The sequence below is a fragment of the Bos indicus genome, chromosome 23 (assembly GCF_029378745.1).
Source record: "Bos indicus isolate NIAB-ARS_2022 breed Sahiwal x Tharparkar chromosome 23, NIAB-ARS_B.indTharparkar_mat_pri_1.0, whole genome shotgun sequence".
NCBI classification, from domain to species: Eukaryota; Metazoa; Chordata; class Mammalia; order Artiodactyla; family Bovidae; genus Bos; species Bos indicus.
Window position 1 is genome coordinate 19,801,177 of NC_091782.1, and position 20,416 is coordinate 19,821,592.

The window sequence follows — 20,416 nt, forward strand, 5'->3', positions numbered from 1 at the left end:
CCATTTCTTCTAAGGGATTCTTGCCCACAATAGTAGATATAATGGTCATCTGAGTTAAATTCACCCATTCCAGTCCATTTTAGTTTGCTGATTCCTAGAATGTTGACGTTCACTCTTGCCATCTCCTGTTTGACCACTTCCAATCTGCCTTGACTCATGGACCTGACATTCTGGGTTCCTATGCAGTATTGCTCTTTACAGCATCAGACCTTGCTTCCATCACCAGTCACATCCACAACTGGGTGCTGTTTTGCTTTGGCTCTGTCTCTATATTCTTTCTGGAATTATTTCTCCACTGATCTCCAGTAGCATATTGGGCACCTACTGACCTGGGGAGTTTATCTTTTGGTGTCCTATCTTTTTGCCTTTTCATACTGTTCATAGCGTTCTCAAGGCAAGAATACTGAAGTGGCTTGCCATTCCCTTCTCCAGTGGACCACATTTTGTCAGAACTCTCCACCATGACCCATCTGTCTTGGGTGGCCCTACATAGCACGGCTCAAAGTTTCATTGAGTTAGACAAGGCTGTGGTCCATGTGATTAGATTGGTTAGTTTTCTGTGATTCTGGTTTTCAGTCTGTCTGCCCTCTGATGGATGATGGTGAAGGAAAAGACCCTGATGCTGGGAAAGATAGAAGGCGGGAGGAGAAGGGGACGACAGAGGATGAGATGGTTGGATAGCATCACTGACTCAATGGACATGAGTTTGAGTAAACTTTGGGAGCTGGTGATGGACAGGGAGGCCTGGCGTGCTGCAGTCCACGGTGTCGCAAAGAGTCAGATATGACTGAGTGACTGAACTGAACAGTGACTTTGCTCTGAACACTTGATTTTAAAAGTGAGGGAAAGGAGAGCTCTTGGTCAGATCTGTGCATCTACGCAACAGAATGGGCACCTTCCTCATTAGCTCTTCCACACTGAGAAGGCAGAGGTGAGGACCCTGGGTGTGTCATGGTATCCTAGCACCCAGAATAGTGCCCGGCATTAGTGCACTCACCATAAATATTTCTAGAAGAAATGAGTGAGTGAATGAATGAAAGAACAAACAAATGATAGATAGTTCTTTAGTAAAAGGACAGGATCCAAACTGCTCCATACATCAGAAAAGATGCACAGAGGTCCCATAAGACTACTTGGTGTCACTAAGTTGCATCTGACTCTTGCGACCCCATGGACCGTATAGTGCACCAGGCTCCTCTGTCCATGGGATTTTCCAGGCAAGAATACTGGAGTGGGGTGCCATTTCTTTCTCCCAAACCGCTTGGGTTACTCCTATTCCTGCAACAGGTGAAGATTCTTAGGTAATTCTGTCCCTGACACATGGGAAGGACTGTTTTAGAGATGGATCCTGCCAGGGTAAAAGTGGGTCCAACACAAGATGCATAGAGACCTCCAGTCATGATGGTGTGTTTTTACCAGATCTGAGGAGGGCATCAGACTCAATGAGTTCCTTTTCCTTCATCCCTTTTCTCACTGTATCAGGATTAATCCTAGAAATTTATCAACTTATTCAGAATAATAATGATCGATAATAATGATCAATAAATTTATCAATTTATTCAGAACCTTGACCAAAGGTCAAAAGTTCCTAGGATCATCCTCCTTCTGATACTCCTTGGTTTTTAGCCTGTGCTGGAAATAAACTTTATATAATAATTTCATATGGAAATGTAAGGTTAGTTAATTCTCATATACTTTGTCTTTCTCGTCAGTAACCGGGGCAAAAGTCATTCCATTCTCACCTCTCACCCCTCCATGTTATTTCATTATTTTTTCCATATCCCTTTTCACCAGCCCTGCCAGTCCTGACCCTTCCCTCAGGGCCCTCTGTGATGCTCACTGTACTCTGAAGAAAGCCTTCTGCAACTTCTCTCTCTGCAAAATCACTGTTATTTGGGTGAATCAAAAATAGCCTTCCTAAGAGGGCATGGTTTTCTCTGGAATTTTTTCTTTCCCTAAGATTTTTTTTTTTTTTTTGATGTGGACCATTTTTAAACTCTTTAGTGAATTTGTTACAATACTGCTTTTGTTTTATGCTTTGTTTTTTGGCTATGAGGCATGTGGGATCTCAGCTCCCTGACCAGGGATCAAACCCACACCCTTTGTGTTGGAAGGTGAAGTCTTAACCACTGGACTGCCAGGGAAGTTCCCTCCCTGGAAGCTTTTATAGTAGGGGTTCCTTCTTTCTTTCTTTTTATACCTATTTATTGATCAGCTATAAATAGGGATGGTGGTCATAGCTCAGTTGGTAAAAAATCTGCCGGCAATGCAGGAGACCTGGGTTCAATTCCTGGGTCAGGAAGATCCCCTGGAGAAGGAAATGGCAACCCACTCCAGTATTCTTGCCTGGAGAATCCCATGGACAGAGGAGCCTGGTAGGCTACAGTCTACGGGGTTACAAGAGTCGGACACGACTTAGTGACTAAAGAGAGAGAGAGACTGATCAGCTGCTGCTTGCCAGCCTGTTAATTTCCCCATATACTGTAGGGCCTGGCAGCAACATCTTCATTCTTTTCTTTTCTCCCACAGGGAAACCATAAAACAAACAGACATCAGATTTCTCACCAACAACAGAGGCAAAAAGACAATGGAATCATGTTTTAACCAATAACTATTAGTCTACAATTTCCTACTTAACTAAACTATCAGTTAAATATGAGGACAAAGTAAAGCCATTTTTTTTTTAAGACAAAAAGGAGTGCTTTAAAGTACTTTCAGAGGCTTGGGAAAAACAAAATTAGGCTGAGATGGAAAGTTCAGATACAAGTATACCTTGGAGATACTGTGGGTTTGATTCCAGACCACCACAATAAATCATATATTGCAACAAGACACATTACATGAAATTTTTGGTTTTCCAGTGCATATAAAAAGCTATGTTTAAAGTATACTGTAGTCTATTAAGTGTAAAATAACATTATGTCTAAAAAAATGTACACAGCTTAATTAAAAATAATCTTGTTTGAAAAATGGCACCGATAAGACTTGCTTGACACAGGGCAGGGCTGCCACAAACATTCAACTTGTTAAAAAAACACACTATCTATGAAGCACAATAAAGCAAAGATCAATACAAGGTATGCCTGTACTTACCAACTTAAAGAAATTTTAGGCCAGGAATGTGCTTTAGAAAATTTAAGGATAGCAACTAAAATAATAGCAATAGAATAAGTAATACACAAACTGGTTTGTGAAAAATGGATCAAGAAAAGACCATCAATCCAAATAAAAGGAGGAAAACCAAATAAAAAAGCACAGTAAATTCAAAACATAAAATAAGATAGCATATATAAACCCCAATGTATAAGTAATTAAATACATATAAATTAAACTCATCAATTACAATACAATACTCAGATTGATTAAAAAGAAAATTTAGGTATTTGTTTACAAAAACCACACATGAAACAATGGGGTTGAAAAGACTGGAAACAGGTTTATCAAATTATAACTAAATTACAGCTTTGTGAATTAATATCAGATTTTAAAAGACTTTTAAAGGGAAATGATGATCTGACTTGTATAAATATAAAACCAAAATACTGGTGAACGGGATCAGTGTCCTAATTGTAAAGCTCACCCTCAGCCTTTATAAGTTATAGACAGGTCATTTTTAAATGCACCAGCAGTCTCAGCTAGTGAGTACTATGATTAAATATTTAAAAAGACACAAATGGCTGGATCGCAATTCCTGTACCTTGGTCATGTATCAGCAAAGGCATGAAGAGTCTAGTTCTGGAACTGCTGAGCCCCTTGGACTGAGCATTCCCAAAGACAGTACTGTGGCACAGAAAACAGATTCTCCCACTAAGGTTTCATGATGAAGTACTGTGGCACTATATGAAGAAATATTTTTCAATGCCAAGTCCCTCTTCTTTAAAGAAAAAAAAAAACTGAGCATAAGATACTGTTTATACTATAATTATTTTATACAGAAATGGAAAATATTAATTTTTAATCTACTACAGTTTATTATTGTTATGAACCAAAAAACTCACTTACGAAAAATCAGATTTTTAAACAAAAGAGGTATCAGGACACTACATGTTTTAGTGTGAAATAGCACTTGTTTCTTTAAGTAAATTAAGAATGATTCAAAAAAATAGTTCAATAGCACTGAATGTTACTTTATAAAATGGAGATTTATACTTATAAAAGACTTGAATGCCATTTTTAAACCTAAAATTTACAATACAAAAACCTCTCATTTGCTGAAATTGCCATGATCTGAAGTGTCATTTACTTAATGCTTCACAGATGTATGATGCCAAATTGTTAGTCAGACTGCAAAGTATATTTAGTCAGGAGAAAAAAAAAACCTCCCCAAACATGTTGTCCTATATTTTCCTGACATTTACATGGGGTGCTGTTTGAAATGTGTCATTTATTTGCACTTTATGATCTATAAATGAAGCTCTCATTTTCTTTTTCCAAATTGAATACGCTGTTATTGTGACCACATAATAGCTTGTTGTTTAAAGACACCATTGTGTCTATGATTTCTCAGACAAGGGTCATGTGCTACTTTGTCATATTTTTTAACTGGACTTTTCATCACACTTACTCTTTGACCTTTACCCTGCAAGTCTTAGTCATCCCTGAACTGTTGCTGTAAGGATGTTTTTCCTACACAGTCTGGCCCACTGTTTATCACAAGCCTTTATGTACTCTTGATGAGCTGTGTGCAGGGGCGGGGCGGCACTCGTTTTACCAAAGGTACAAGGTGGGGACTAATGACCTTGGCTAACAGGGAACACAGCCTACAGCAGGGGGTTACAGACGAAGACAGAAGAGACTGCTGACACATTCTGTTGTGGCAATATGAGTATGCACGCGCGAAGGGAAAGTTCGGTATTTATTAACATTGCGGGCTTTTAAATGTCATGAGTGTGCTACCACAGCCCACTACGGTCAAGCACAACCAGCAGTACTAGTGCAAACATGACTAAGAAACCGAAAAAGAAAGTTAGATGGGAATATTAAGAAAAATGGAATTTTTCTGACTAAAAGTAACGTGAATAATTAACATGGCTCTTTGTGTATTACCAGCATCCTTTAAAACCTCTTAATACTTAGAACTGCAAAAAAGCAGAGTGGGTTAAAACCTTTTATGGGTTCCCCTACAATGCAGAGGTTGTTTCCATAACAGTTATAACTATGCATACATGTATTAAATTCACCAATTTCTAAGGAACAGAGATCGTGTTGTACTTTAGTGTATCTGTAACACATAATCTCTTAAACATATAATGAAGCCAAGTTAAATGCTTACTTACAGAAACTTAAGTGTCGACTTTCACAGAATTCTGCATATTGAGCTGAATCCATAACTCGAGTTTGTCTTTCTGCTCTCTGATAGATGAAAATAAAAAGACACACACCCAAATTTAAATCAAGCGGAGTATTATATGTTTTCACAGCTAAAACTCAAGAGCATAAATTCCATTTCCTTTCCTTACTTTAGGTGAATACTTTAGTACCACCTTAAACACCATGATACACAAAATTTTGTAAGTAACAGTAGTTTTGAAGCTTGCTTGTTTTATAAGTAAAGTTTAAAAAACCATTTTCCAGTCCTCTGTTAATTTTACTATATTGGAAGAAAAAAAAACTAAAGGACCTTACTTAGACTGTGCACTTCTGAATTTTCTTTAACTGTACCGTCCTCTTAAAGAAAAAGATAACTGTGAGGTGATAACAAATTAAACAGAAAATCTGTTATTAACTTTTACTATCCATCTGCCTTAAAGCTAAGGTTTTTCAACATTAACATAGGAGTCAACAAATGGAACCCATATATTTCCCCATAGAACATGGAGCCAGAGCTAAAAAATCCATATTTTAAATGGCAAAGAAAATCAAGAAAAAGGTAAACACAACACAAATCCTTTAATCTGCGTCCAGGTATGATTCACAGTTTGGTATAGTTTCATTCGTGGGGTTTTGGATTCAGTATAGCAGATGTTTGCTGCTTCACTGTCCCACCAGAGGTAGGATAATTATAATTCATCCATAGTTTGGTGGGAAAGAATATGACCGCTTCCGCTTCCTTGGCAAAGGAAGCATTTTGAAATGAGACAGGCTGGTACTTCTTGGAATGAGTTTCTGGCCAGTAAAGGAAAAAAATTCCCTGAGATTTAAAAAAATTTTTTTCTGCTTTGGAAGGACTTTTAGCAAGTTTTCTTTATCACAGTTGGTAGAGTACATTAAGTACCACTTCTAATGTCTGTGGGTATTTTTATATTTTTTAGGAACTGAAATTATTCTTTTTTGCATTTTGTTAGATTTGGGTGGGCGGACAACTTAATTCCAACAATCTAGCTGCAGCGCCATACAGAAAAGATTGTGTGTGTGTGTGTGCGTTTGCGGGGGGGGCGGTGTTAAGGCAAAATTTACTGACTACTGTGGTTCCTTCTAAGACCACCGATTATTTTTTCCCTTCCTTCTCTTCCTCTTCTCCTTCCTTCTCGTCTTTCCTTCCTAATCTCCTTGATACATACTCACAAACATATATATGTACTGACACAAACCCAGGCTTCTCTATCCTCTCGGTTCAAGTATTCTTTTCTGACACTTACAAGTAAATATTACACCCACAGCCATGCATGTATGTGTACATGTATCCTGGTGTGCATGTATCTGATCATGTTTCTGGAAGGGTATATTACTGAATTTTTATGTACTCAGAAGTATTTTTTTGATGCAATTTAGTTTTGTCCTTTTTAATGTATCTGATACATGACTCAATATACATTTACTAATGGAAAATGGGAAGCAAGGAAAGGATAATTATGTGCTTTGAACATTTCAAATTATTTACCAATGTGTTTTTTTACAAAAAACCCTCCCTCTGAGACTGATATCTTTAATGCATGTATATATTATGTATGCAAGTCGGTATGTACATCTGACTGTCTGTGTCTGACTATAGCAGGAACTTCTCAGGTTTGAATTTATAGCTCCTAGAAAATATCTGACACGTGGTAAATGAGAATAAAACACTTGTGGAATAAACAAATGCTACCATAATTGGTCTACCTTGTGGGCAAATTACCATAATGCCGCCAGTCCTTGATTATCCATGTGTTCTCCAGGTCTCCTCTGCTACCCTCCAGCTAGACAGCCTCACCCACCAAACACACACTAGACAGAAAGGACTCAGACAACTACATAAAAAGCTCCTAATGAGATTTTTAATATTAACTTTTCTTCTAGAAGTTGAACATTCAAGACCTGTCACCTACATACACGCAGGCCTAGACAGTGACAGTTGATGTATTTTTTTTAACAATTCCTTTAGCATCAATGCAGAAACTTTCGGTTGGGAGCCCATGAAGCTACTAGACCATGTATAGAAATTACTCACCAAGCGCTTAGCATACAGCAAACACTCAATGCGAAGCAGTGGACTCCACAGCAAAGATTTATAGGCAGTATAAAATCATGGCATATTAGAGCTAGAGAGCAGCTTAAAATTCTTGTTCAGTCTCCCTCATTTTATACTTGATCTTAGCCAAGAAGTTAAGAAAGCTCTCTCATTTCAAAGATAAGGAAATTGAGGTTGAGAGAGCAATGATTTGCCAAAGGTGATCAAGTGAGAATTGAAGTCCAGGACTCTCAATTCCTTGAAGCAGCCGATTTTTTTTTATTATAAAGAGTTGCCTCAAACCTACAGTAGTTTTTAATCCAGTATTTTTCTTTGGGATCATCCTCTATACATTATCTTCCTAAAATGTATCATGGAGTCACTGCCACCAACATGCCCAAACTGTTCTTAAGAAAATGAAATCATGAGGCCCTGAGCGGCTAAACCACCACCACAGTCACTCAGTCGTGTCCAGCTCTCTGTGACCCCGTGGACTGTAGCCCGCCAGGCTGCTCTGTCCATGGGATTCTCCAGGCAAAAATCCTGGAGTGATTGGCTGCTTCCTTCTCCAAGGGATCTTCCCAACCCAGGGATGGAACCCGCGTCTCCTGCATCACAGGCAGCTTCTTTACCGCTGAGCCACCAAGGAAACCTGTACTTACCTTGGTGTGGCATATCGCTTTAAAATGTTATCACTTTCTACGTGCCTCACAACATGAAAGGGGTTGGGAAGCACTCCTACTAACACCCTCGGAATACACGTGATGAGACACCGAAACTCATGCTTTTCACAGCGTGGTCAAGTGTGATCAACAGGAAATTAGAGATGTTTACTGGGAGCTGAGGATGAAGAAGATGATTCAGATTCGCCCCTCACGCTAATTTTTCTTTACTTGTCTCTCTTCCCAAGGAATTGTTTCAAATAACCAAAAAAGGGGGACAAATGTGACCTCATGAAAGCATCCAAATGGTTTAGCATCTGATTATACTATCTCCTAATCTGACACCATCACCTTAAACACTGGGAAGTCAGAAGGTATCTAACCTTCATGGACTACATATTCTTTGCTTCCTTAATCTCAGTGTTGGCCACTGCTTAGCTTGGACTCACCTGGGCCTCAGTAAGCATTTGCTGGCTGGCTAAACAGCTGGGCAGATGGACAGGTGAACTGACGCAAAAGAAATGCATATAAATCCTTGCTGGCTGATCTACAATCAGGAACTGTAATATCTGTGATCCAACTGTACAAATTTCCGAAAGAGTAGGCAACTTTTTTGAAGCCAAAGACCCATAAAAAACAAGATGTTGGCCAACAATGAACTAAGGCTGGCTCTTGTTTTCTGTGTTATCTTAATTCCACTTTCCCTTCTGCTTCTCTTCAGAGCACTCTCTGTAGTCCACACTAAAGTGCACATTGGCAGTCCCTTTTCTATTCCTGGAACTTTAAGAAATCTCTGCAAAAACATGCAAGGGGGGAAAAATCATAAGCCTAATAAGTAACATGATCAAAAAAAACAATGCCTGCTCTTTACATAGAGCAGCACAATAACCTTTAGGATAAACAGTTTTCATAGCTCCATTTTACAAGCTGAGCACACTGAGATGTAGACAAGTTAAAAAAAATTAAAGCATAATGTTAATAAAGAGGCAAAGTGAGAGGTAAATCTTGGGGGGGGGGGGGCGGTCCTGAATGTCCTACTCTGGGGTGTTATCACTAAATAATCTTAGCAGATTAATCACAGCTTTTTTTCATCCTGAACATCCTCAAATGACACACGTTCTCCTGATCTCAAGACTCTCACATGAATGTCAGGTCACGTCTGCATTACTCATGCTTCTGTATCTACAAGTCCAGTTCATCTTCCACTTAATCTGGCTCTTGTTCCCACTCCTCCCTTTCTCTAGGAATCATCAGTGCTCCGAACATTCATAACAACATGCTTCATACTCAGAGGCTTTTCTGAAATTGAACCTTACTAGTACTACAACATTGGAGAAGGCAATGGCACCCCACTCCAGTACTCTTGGCTGGAGAATCCCATGGACGGAGGAGCCTGGTAGGCTGCAGTCCATGGGGTCACAAAGAGTCGGACACGACTGAGTGACTTCACTTTCACTTTTCACTTTCATGCATCGGAGAAGGAAATGGCAACCCACTCCAGTGTTCTTGCCTGGAGAATCCCAGGGATGGCGGAGCCTGGTGGGCTGCTGTCTATGGGGTCGCGCAGAGTCGGACACGACTGAAGTGACTCAGCAGCAGTACTACAACACAGCAAAGCATTACCAGGTAGGGGCATACGTTTGAAAGAATTATTACCTTGAAAGAATTACTTCTAAACTCTTCAAATGCCCAACAATGCTTTAAAATCTAAATGAAATCACTTTTTAAAAAGGTAAAAGAGAATAGTCATGCTAACAATCATTCACCTCATTATCAAGCTTACTGGTCTTTCTGGTTATTGTAAAGCAGAAGGCAGAATTGCAAGGCAGGTGAATTTACTTTCTGGGTCCTACTTGAATGAAAACAGGGGAGCAAATATCCCTACAAATGTAGTATGTAGTATAATTTGTTCAGTACCTGAACGCAACAGACTCTCAGTATATATTTGTTAATGCAGTTTCAGTGAAAAGTTTTTACTTCAGTTGATGAGAAATTGCTTGCATCTTTGAAAAACACTTTCAATGACAGCAATGACAATCACCATTTGCCCCTGCATGTTTCAGTTTGAGGTATGAGGCTGGATTCCTTCTGTAGCACGCAGTTCCATTCAAATTCTCTCATGCTTTCACTGACGCATACGTAAAGGTTATAGAAGCTAGGCACTGGCATATCTCTTGGCGGCTTCTCAAGACACGTGACTTTCTTCAGCAGCACAGAATCACAGAACATAACATTTAAACCAAGATGAAAGCTTATCTGCTTTCACTTCTACCTTGAATTTTTAAAAAAAATCTTATTTTGATGACACTTAGAAGTCTTAACATCACTCATTATCAGAGAAATGCAAATCAAAACCACTATGAGGTACCATTTCATGCCAGTCAGAATGGCTGCAATCCGTAAGTCTACAAGCAATAAATGCTGGAGAGGGTGTGGAGAGAAGGGAACTCTCTTGCACTGTTGGTGGGAATGCAAACTAGTACAGCCACTATGGAGAACAGTGTGGAGATTCCTTAAAAAGCTGGAAATAGAACTGCCTTATGATCCAGCAATCCCACTGCTGGGCATACACACTGAGGAAACCAGAAGGGAAAGAGACACGTGTACCCCAATGTTCATCGCAGCACTGTTTATAATAGCCAGGACATGGAAGCAACCTAGATGCCCATCAGCAGATGAATGGATAAGAAAGCTGTGGTACCTATACACAATGGAGTATTACTCAGCCATTAAAAAAAATACATTTGAATCAGTTCTAATGAGATGGATGAAACTGGAACCTATTATACAGAGTGAAGTAAGCCAGAAAGAAAAACACCAATACAGTATACTAACGCATATATATGGAATTTAGAAAAATGGAAACAATAACCCTGTGTACGAGACAGCAAAAGAGACACCAATGTATAGATCAGTCTTATGGACTCTGTGGGAGAGGGAGAGGGTGGGGAGATTTGGGAAAATAGCATTGAAACATGTATAATATCATGTATGAAATGAGTCGCCAGTCCAGGTTCCATGCATGGTACTGGATGCTTGGGGCTGGTGCACTGGGACGACCCAGAGGGAGGGGAGGGGAGGGAGGAGGGTGGAGGGTTCAGGATGGGGAAAGCGGGTATACCTGTGGCGGATTCATTTCGATATTTGGCAAAACTAATACAATATTGTAAAGTTTAAAAATAAAACAAAAAAAAATAAAAAAAATATAAGACAGAATAAAAAAAAAAAGAAGTCTTACAAGTGAATTGCAAAGTCCTTTCTGGATGGAAAACGCTAAATGCCAATGGTAACCAACCAAATACCTTATGTTAGACAGGAATTAGTTGCTGAACTTGAAAGCTACATACAGAGAGATTGCAGCAGCATCCAGCAACATGATAACACATGAACTGTGGATGCTGACGGTGCTCATGTTTGTCCACAGCAGAAGGGGACTCAAAGATCAGTAAACACCATGGCATCCTGAAGAATTTCAGAAACCACATACATCCCCAACTCACTGTAAACAAGAAATCTGAGGTCCAGAAAGGTTATGGGGCTTTATCTGGATTACTGCAGAGGCAACCTGGTGACCAGGTGAGTGCTGGCTCTGCTTGCTGGGTCAGTTTGTAATTTACTGGATTCCCTTCCCAAGAGTTTAGCATGTTTCCTGCAAAACATCTGGTAGATTCCCCTGCTTTTAATTGCCCACTGCAGTGCTCATCAGTTTGGGCCTAGAGGACTGCAAGAGGGTTCTGCTGGTGCCTTCCAAATATTTTAACTCTCCCAACCCATCCGGATACAATCACTTTAAATAAAAACAAAGAGAAAAGACCTGGGCACAGAGGTCACCCTTCGTCACATCTGCCATGTTCAGCTATCCCCTGCCCCTCCCTCATGACTGTGCTGGACATCCCCTCTCCCATCCTCATGGCACCTTAGCTCCTTTCCTTTCAGCATAATCCTCTGCCAAATTTGCCAACAAGATCTACCACCTGCTTTAGCAAGTTTTCCCTCAAGATCCCAGGTCACGTGGATTCCTCTCCTCTAAACCGTACATGCTCTTCTGGTATCATACCCCATGTACTTCTCTGTGTGCTGCTTCTGTCTCCCCTCAGGGATTATAGCTGCAAGAATGTATCATTAACTGAAAAAAATCAAGTTCAGAATTAGAATGCTGTGTGTCTTGATCCCATTTATGTTGAAACACAAAAGTGTCTGCACACAACATACATAAAATGTTTGCAAACATCTGGAAGTATACACATTATGCTTTTAATAGTATTCATCTCTGGGAGCAACATTAGAGGGAACTTTTACTTTTTCAGATACACATTTCAGTAATTAAAAAATTTTTTTCTTAACTGAATTACAATTAGGAAAAAAAATTTTTGGAAAGTAGTGAAATCTTGACTTACAGAGGGTCATTAAATAAATGTCCATGTGCTAAAAAATTATCAAAGCGGTGACTCAAGAGGCAGAAAGTCACAGAGAGACAGCATTAGTTGGGGTATATGTTCTCAGAGAAAGTGAAGGAGGATGAGAAAGGAAATGTCACTGTGATGTTAAGGGAGCCAGTTCAGAATCCTGGTTGATATAACCTTGAAATCAAAAGTTCATTTAAGCCTGACCCAAAACTTTCTCTGAATTATATAACTAGTAAAGTGAAAGTGAAGTGACTCAATCATGTCCAGCTCTTTGTGACCCTTTGGACTGTACAGTCCATGGAATTCTCCAGGCCAGAATACTGGAGTGGGTAGCCCTTCCCTTCTCCAGGTGATCTTCCCAACCCATGGATCAAACACAGGTCTCCCACAATGCAGGCAGATTCTTTACCAGCTGAGCCACAACGAAAGCCCAAGAAGAACTGATTAAAGATACAATATATTTCCTAGCCTAAAAATAAAGGTTTCCATTGATATTGATTTCTTCCCCCAGAGTGATTTTTATAATCCACCAATTTTATATGCCCAAGGTATTAAGAATGTATTATACTAGTCAAATGAAGTTTCCTGAAGAAACAGCTGTAGATTCTAGGAGAACATTCAAGGAATTTAAAAAGAATTTTAGTGCTAAAAATAAGTCAGTAATTCTAAGTATAAAGCATCAGTGATTGAGAAATACATACTCAGAAGGATATTTGTGATATTAGTTCATAATCGAGTTGTTTCAAAATATTGGATTTTTTGGTCTGTACTCTGGGTCTAAATATATTACTGTTAATATAGGAGTTTTTTCTTTTTTCTGTATTTTAAACTATGAAGAATGAGCATGAATGATTATATAAGGAAAATATAGTTGTTATCAAAATCAAAATACTACATTTTAAATTGGGGTAATGCCTGCTTCACATTTTAAAATCTGAATTTATTAGCTAGTAGTGGAGAAAATTATTCTCAATAAAACATTTCCTGTCTTGGGATAAAATGTGTGCTAGGAAGAGTATCACTTTTTAAAAAAAAATGGAATATAATTGCTTTACAATGTTGTGTTAGTTTCTGCCGTGCAACAACGGTATCATTTTTTCCCATTAACTTAATACCAAACCACCTAAGCCCACGTGTAGTTGTAGACTCTCATGCAGTATTAGTACTAATGCTCACTGATGTTTCCCTGAAATTGTAAACAGGCTTTGTAATAACTGAGCTGGCAAATAATATAAAAAGCTATGTGAATTTCCACCCAAACTAGCTCTTTAAAGTGACAGAAGATGGACCTCTTTTTTATTTTCCTGATTGAGAATTCTATAACCTTTTTTGTGGTTTCTATTTGGCTGTATACCCAAAAGTGAGCATATTAGATTAATATATGTAAGCTCTTTAGGTATTCTGAATAATTCTTCTAGCAATTCTCATAGGTTTATGTAATATCCAGATGAGTCGACATGACTTTTTAGAGTCTAGCAAATACACGAGGACATAGTGAAATATGTTGGTTGTTTCACAACTGGAAAATACGTATGTTTTTTCCAACTATTGCACAAAATTTACTTCATGCTTTCTCTTTAACCTTGAGTTAGATCAAATTCTTGAGCAGTACAACATATGTACTGAACTCAGGCCAGCTTCACTTACATATTTTTAAAAATAAAATCCTGTGAAGCAGGGAGACTGTCATTGCAGCAAAGGCCTCACATCCTTGTCAAGGATATATGGAATTCTATACAGAGCAAGAGAGCCTTCCTTGGAATTTCCCGGTTGTTACTATGTGATACATCTGAGTATTTTCAATGAAGATTTTTTTAATATGTAAAAAATTTTTTTAGCTACTTAAACCCTTCTAAGTTCCAGGAGTTTTGCCTTCAAAATATACCTGGAACGACTTTTCATCACCTTCCACTTTCACTCCTACTACTCTCGTCCAAGCCATCGTCCTCATCTCTCCCTTGGACTATTGCAATAATCCCCTTGTGGGTCTTCCTGCTTCCACTCTTCCTCTGCTCCTATCCCCAACTCTGAGTCTTTTGACTGAGCACTAGCCAGAGTGATCGTTCAAAAACTGAAAATCAGATCATGCTATTTGTGATCAGAACTTCCATGCGGCTATTCTTCCCAATATAAAGTAAAATTTAAAACAAAAACTTCCAACAGCTTCTCATCACATACAAAATAAAAACCAAAATCCTCAGAATGGCCCATAAGCCCCTACACAATCTGGTTCCCTATTACTCTCCGACCTCACCTCCTACCACTCTCCTCACTCCAGTTACTCTGGCCTATCCTGAAGTTTCTTGAAACCGTCAAATAACATTCCCATACCAGGGTTTTTGCACTTACTACACTCTGTCCAGAATGTCTTAACCCCGTATCATTGTCCGGCTTGCTCCCTCAATTCCTTCGGTCTCTGTTCCAAAGTCACTTTATACAAACTGTTTATGGCCACTTAATCTAAAATAGCAGCTCCCTCAGGTCACTCTCTGTCCATTACTATGCTTCATGTTTCTTCATAGCTCTTACCGCCATCTGCCACAGTAATATTACTCTCTTATTTTATTGTCTATTTCTTTCCAACTAGAATGTGAGGTACCTGATGGCAGAGATGACGTCCACTTAACTCAGTACTGAATTCCCAGTCTCTACAGAGCTTGACGTACAGTAGTGTTGCATAAATACTGGTGGAACAAACCCATATATACTTTTTTCTATATTCTTTTATAATTATTTTTTTAAAAAATGTTGGCTGTGCCATGAAGCATGTGGGATCTTAGTTCCCCAAACCAGGAACGGAACCTGAGCCCCCTGCAGTGAAGATGTGGCGTCTCAACCACTGGACTGCCACGGAAGTTCCTTTCTATAGTCTTTATAGAGAAAAGTTAATACTAAGGCAAGGCTTCTCAGTCTTGGTAGTACTGACATTCTGAGCTGAGTAATTCTTTGTTGTGAGTCTGTTCTGTGCCCTGAAGGGTGTTTAGCGGCATCCTTGACCTCTGCCCACTAGATGCTGATACCATCGGCCCACCACTTTGTGGGCCGTGAAAACTAAAAACCAAACATTGCCAAGTGTCCCGCTGGGAGCAAAATCCCACCAGCTGAGAGCCACTGGTCTAAGGCAAAGAGGACTAACGCTGGTTGGCTCACCACTATGTGTGTGTGGGTGGCACACTGGTCTTTTCATTATCTCTTTTAATTTTTCCAATAATCGCAATGGGCAGATATGATTCCTGTTTTTAAAATGAAGCATCTATGATCAGATACATTAGGTAACCTCGTCTAAGCTTGCTAAGCAGGAAAGAGGCGTGTACACTCTGAAGCCAGGTCTGTCTTAATCCAAAGTCTATGCTGGTTTTTTTCCTACCTTAAAAAATTTTTTTATTGGAGTATGGCTGCATTACAAAGTTGTGTTAGTGTCTGGTGGGCAGCAAAGTGCATCAGTTATACTTATACACAAATTCCCTCATTTTGGGATTTCGTTCCCATTTAGGTTACCACAGAGCTCCGGGTAGAGTTTCCTGAGCTATATGGTAGGTTCTCTTAGTTGTCTCTTTTATATATACCAATAATTGGACTATAGGCTTTTAGTATTGCTCTGTTCCATTAATTTGGTTCTCCTCTTTGAGGGGTTCAGTATACAGCTGTAGGAATTTCTCTGACTGTCTTCTATGCCTGTCACTTTCTCTTAAATCTTTTTCATGTCTTTCATTTCTTTTGGAATTTTGACATTTCCGCCTTTTAATATTCTATTCCTGTCAAGACAGTTCTTTTACTCTGAAGCCTCAGTAATGAAACTGCTAAAGCGGAGGTGACGGAGGGGAGGGAAGGAGTCTTAAGGGTCTTCAAGTTTCCTTCTCCTCTACAAGGTATGTTTCAATCAAACACCAAAACCCACAGGGCAGAACCTGGAAAGCACTGGGCTCTCCCACGCTGCCTGCCCTTCACGGGACGAGCACTGTGCCTCCACCCTATGGTTTCAAAACAGGGGCCACACCACGCCTGAGACTCACAGGATGGCCACCATACTAAAGGAACAACTCACCCCACACATCAGTCAGTGACCTTTCAAAAATGTATTCATGTGCCGTTTCTATCTAACTCCTCTTTAGTTCTGACATCACTGTGAGGTACTGCATGCTAAGACGCTTCATTCATGTCCGACTCTTTGTGACCCTATGGACAGTAGCCCAGCAGGCTCCTCTGTTCAAGGGATTCTCCAGGCAAGAATACTGGAGTGGATTACCATGCCCTCCTCCAGGGATCTTCCTAACCCAGAAATCAAACCCAAGTCTCCTGTGTCTCCCGGATTAGCAGGCAGGTCCTTTACCACTAGCACTCTGTTGGAAAAACGGCAGGCTTTCTTGTAGAGCACAGACAACACAGAGCTCCCAAAGCAAGGGCGAGAACAAATGCTGCCCCTTTCAATCCTTCTGAACGAAAACTCCAGGACCTACCCTTGCCCCTCATCACTACTCCCTATTGCAAAGCTCCACTATTGCTGCCAGAAACGTTGAAAAGTAGCAGAGAAAACTGGCTCAGTGGTGGATCAGAATAACCAGTTCAGTCTCTGCTTCCTACAATTTATGCTGATGCTTTCAATCTCTTAGTTTATAAAATAATTTAAAAATTGGCACTTCATATAGTAAACCTTAAGTACTCTAGCTAAGAAGGTATTCTAATAAAATGGTTAAAATTTTCATTTAGTAATTTTCATCTGAAGGAAAACAGTGCTGTAAAAAACTGTGACAAATAGGGGTGTAAAAAACCATGTACAACAATAAATTTGAATCACACATGCTTTAAAAAAATCCAAAAGAAGAAACTATGAAAAGATGAATAATGAAGTCTATTAGGCACCAGTGAAGAAACAAAGTCATCAGTCTAGGAAAAATTCTCAAGGGACTATGTGACAGAAGAAAAAATAGGCTTTTACAACTGGACGCCATCTGAGTTAAGATTAGAAACAAGACAAACCAAATTAAATTGTTTATTTCCCTAAAGAGAATGCTCTTAACCATTTTCAAGCTGACGTTTCTTTTCTCATAATTGGCTGAGCTGTTTTCGTGAGTCAGAAATGAGCAAGTTCATCAACAGAAATCTGCCACAAAGACTGATGTAGCTGCAAGCATGAGTTAACCCCAAACAAAAAGAAGAAAAGGATTTCCTGACTATGCCAAGATTTAATCACTGAAGAAACCCAGAAACAGACTTGACCAAATATGACTCTGATGAGAATACAAGAGCAATCTTGGCTATCCCAACTGCTTTGGTTTCAAACGTGATAAATGAAAAATTCTTACATTATTAACAGGAAAAAGCAGAAATATCTACACATTCAAAAAATTAATGTCTATTTTTACTCCTACCTTAAAAACTCTTACCTAATAAAAAAAAACTAAACAAAAACAGAAATCACCTTTAAAATAACTGCAGGTTCAAAATCTTGGAAAGATAGAGTCCCGTAGGGTCTTATCTTCTGAAGAAGCCTTGGATGTACTTAAATTAGTATTTCAAGCAGCCTGAAAACTATGATAGCCTCTTGGGCTTCAAAGAATGCAGAACAGCAAAATCCCCTAGAATCATAAATGTAAAACCTATAATTATGGTTATTTAACAAAATGGTTTCTATTAAGATATTTGATGATGAAATTCCCATACTCAGATGTCGGTGCCCAAATTTTAATCAGCCTTTACTCATGAGTAAATGTATCGTAACTGTTATTTGATTAAATGTCAGTGGCCATTAGGCTGGGTTTTTCAGAAAGAAGGCTTAAAGAAGGCATGTCACAGAGGGTGTGGAACGGATTACAAAGGAAGGAAGAAAGAAGAATTGTTTTTGTAACTGGTCATGTTCGGCAGTGCTTTACCTTATGAGAAGTAACCACAAAGACTTTAAGAAGCAAAGACAACCTTGGCAGCAAGAAGAACGGGAAGACCGGAGGTGGTAAAACGGTGATGTCAAGTAAGGAAGACTCAGCACAGAAGAGCAGCATTTTTGAGTTTTATGTGTATTGCTTTACTTGTTGATTCTCTTGAGAACTGTCTGGGGTCAGAAGGTCAGCTATTATTACCATCTCCATTTGACCGATGAAGACACTGATGTCACTGAACCTCTGTGGCTTCAAAAAAAACAACAACCAACTAACTTCATATTTTGAAATCATTTTAATTTACAGAATACTTACAAAAACAGGACAGAAAATTTCTGTGTACTTTTACCCCAGCCTCACCAGCCCAAAGACTCCTTGTCCCTTCCGACCTCAGAAGCCAAGTGGGGTTAGGGTGCGTTCACTACTTGGATGAGAGTATTGTGGCTTTTCCTTAAGGTAAGGCATACTGCTAGGGAGTTAAGACTCCTTCTTTAAACCAGGACTTTTTCCACTATGATACTGATTGCTAGAACAAAACTTGTCCCTCAAACATTTTCTGTCCAAATATAGATAGAATTCTCCAAGTAAATTTTACCCAAGTAACATCACCCAAAGAATTCAACTGGACATTAGTGCTGCTCAAACTTGAGCTATGTGTAGCTCTGAGAAGACTTAGAAAAGCATTCTAATGTGAGCAAGACATTTAACAAGATACAAGTGGACAAATATTATGGAATTGTCTCATATAGTCCCTTCTGAAGATACATGCTACATCTTTAGAGTCATTCTAGTGGGTGAGAGCAGTCACTGTCAGAAAACAGCCCAATAATTTGATCTTTCATATATGCTGTAAACTCTTTGACTGGTTCTGTCTCTGGTCACTATGAAAGGAAGACTGTGCCTAAACTATATTCCATTTGTATGCATATGCACAGGAATTTAGCCTTACTGTACATTTTTATAAAGATTTTGTCAAAGACAGATACTATTTTTTAGACACACATGTGCTGGGCACTGAACTAGGTACTTTACATGTGTTTTCACAAATCCTCCTCAACAGTTCTAAGATGTGGCTTCAGTTAAGGAATCTGAGAGTCAGAAACATTAAGCAACTCATCTAGGATACTAACAAAGATACCTGGGACAAGATAAGGCATGGAACCGTGACTTGAGTGCCAAGGTCTGTCTGACCTCAGAGCTGATGCTCTGGTCATAATACCATGCAGTATGAAGAGAACCTCAGAAGGAAGACAGGCGCGCTGCAAACAGCTTGGTAAAAGATTTTTAAAACATTGTCATTCTGTGATAAAGGCTTTTTACTTGTTGGTGATGACTGACATCACTGATTCGGAAAATGATGCCAAGGAAAGAAACACATTGATAAGCACTTTGAGAATATACTGTGTGTGTGTGTGTGTTTAGTTTGTAGGTTTTAAGTGAGAAACACACTACAGTGACCTAAGCATGTTCTCATCTGTCTTGGAAGGTCAACCCTCTTCCAAAGAGTAAGAAGCAACAAGAAAGCTCAGGGTGAAGGTGAGGAGGGGAGAACAGAATTTAATTAGCTGGTCAGAGAAGTCCAATAACCCTGATGGTTACTGGGGCAACAAGTTTCATAACCAGATTGCTCAAATGTTAGAGGTGAATTAAAAACACAACCAACAACACACAGACAAAGTGGAAATGAATGATGACAATCCACACAATGAAAATATGACCTTAACGAAATAACATTAAGGTTCTTCACAGGACAAAAGTGTCCTCTAGGGTTGTTTATATTGTTGCTTTCTTGGTACATTTACAATATGATGAGATAATCTGATTTGTATACAATTTTTTTCTTTTAATTTTATTGAAGTATATGGCCAATTTACAATGTTGATTTCTTCTGTACAGCAAAGTGACACAGTTTAAAAACAAGTATATTCACGCATACATTCTCTTCCATTATACTGTGTCACAGGATATTGAATACAGTTCCCTATGCTGTATGGTTGGAGAAGGCAATGGCACCCCACTCCAGTACTCTTGCCTGGAAAATCCCACGGACGGAGGAGCCTGGTAGGCTGTAGTCCATGGGGTTGCTAAGAGTCAGACACGACTGAGCGA

The 20,416-nt window shown here is 39.2% G+C and overlaps 1 protein-coding gene across 6 annotated transcripts in view; it reads right to left on the minus strand.

Moving 5' to 3' along the window:
* SUPT3H (SPT3 homolog, SAGA and STAGA complex component) overlaps positions 1-20,416 on the minus strand; it is a 431,789-nt gene that overhangs the window by 119,240 nt on the left and 292,133 nt on the right. For all 6 annotated transcript variants that reach the window (XR_011563264.1, XM_070777448.1, XM_070777449.1 and 3 more), the window contains one exon: positions 5,277-5,352. Coding sequence is in view for 5 of the 6 variants with exons in the window: in XM_070777448.1 (XP_070633549.1) it covers positions 5,277-5,352 (76 nt within the window). In the remaining variant the exon portion in view is untranslated. The remainder of the gene's footprint in view (positions 1-5,276; positions 5,353-20,416) is intronic.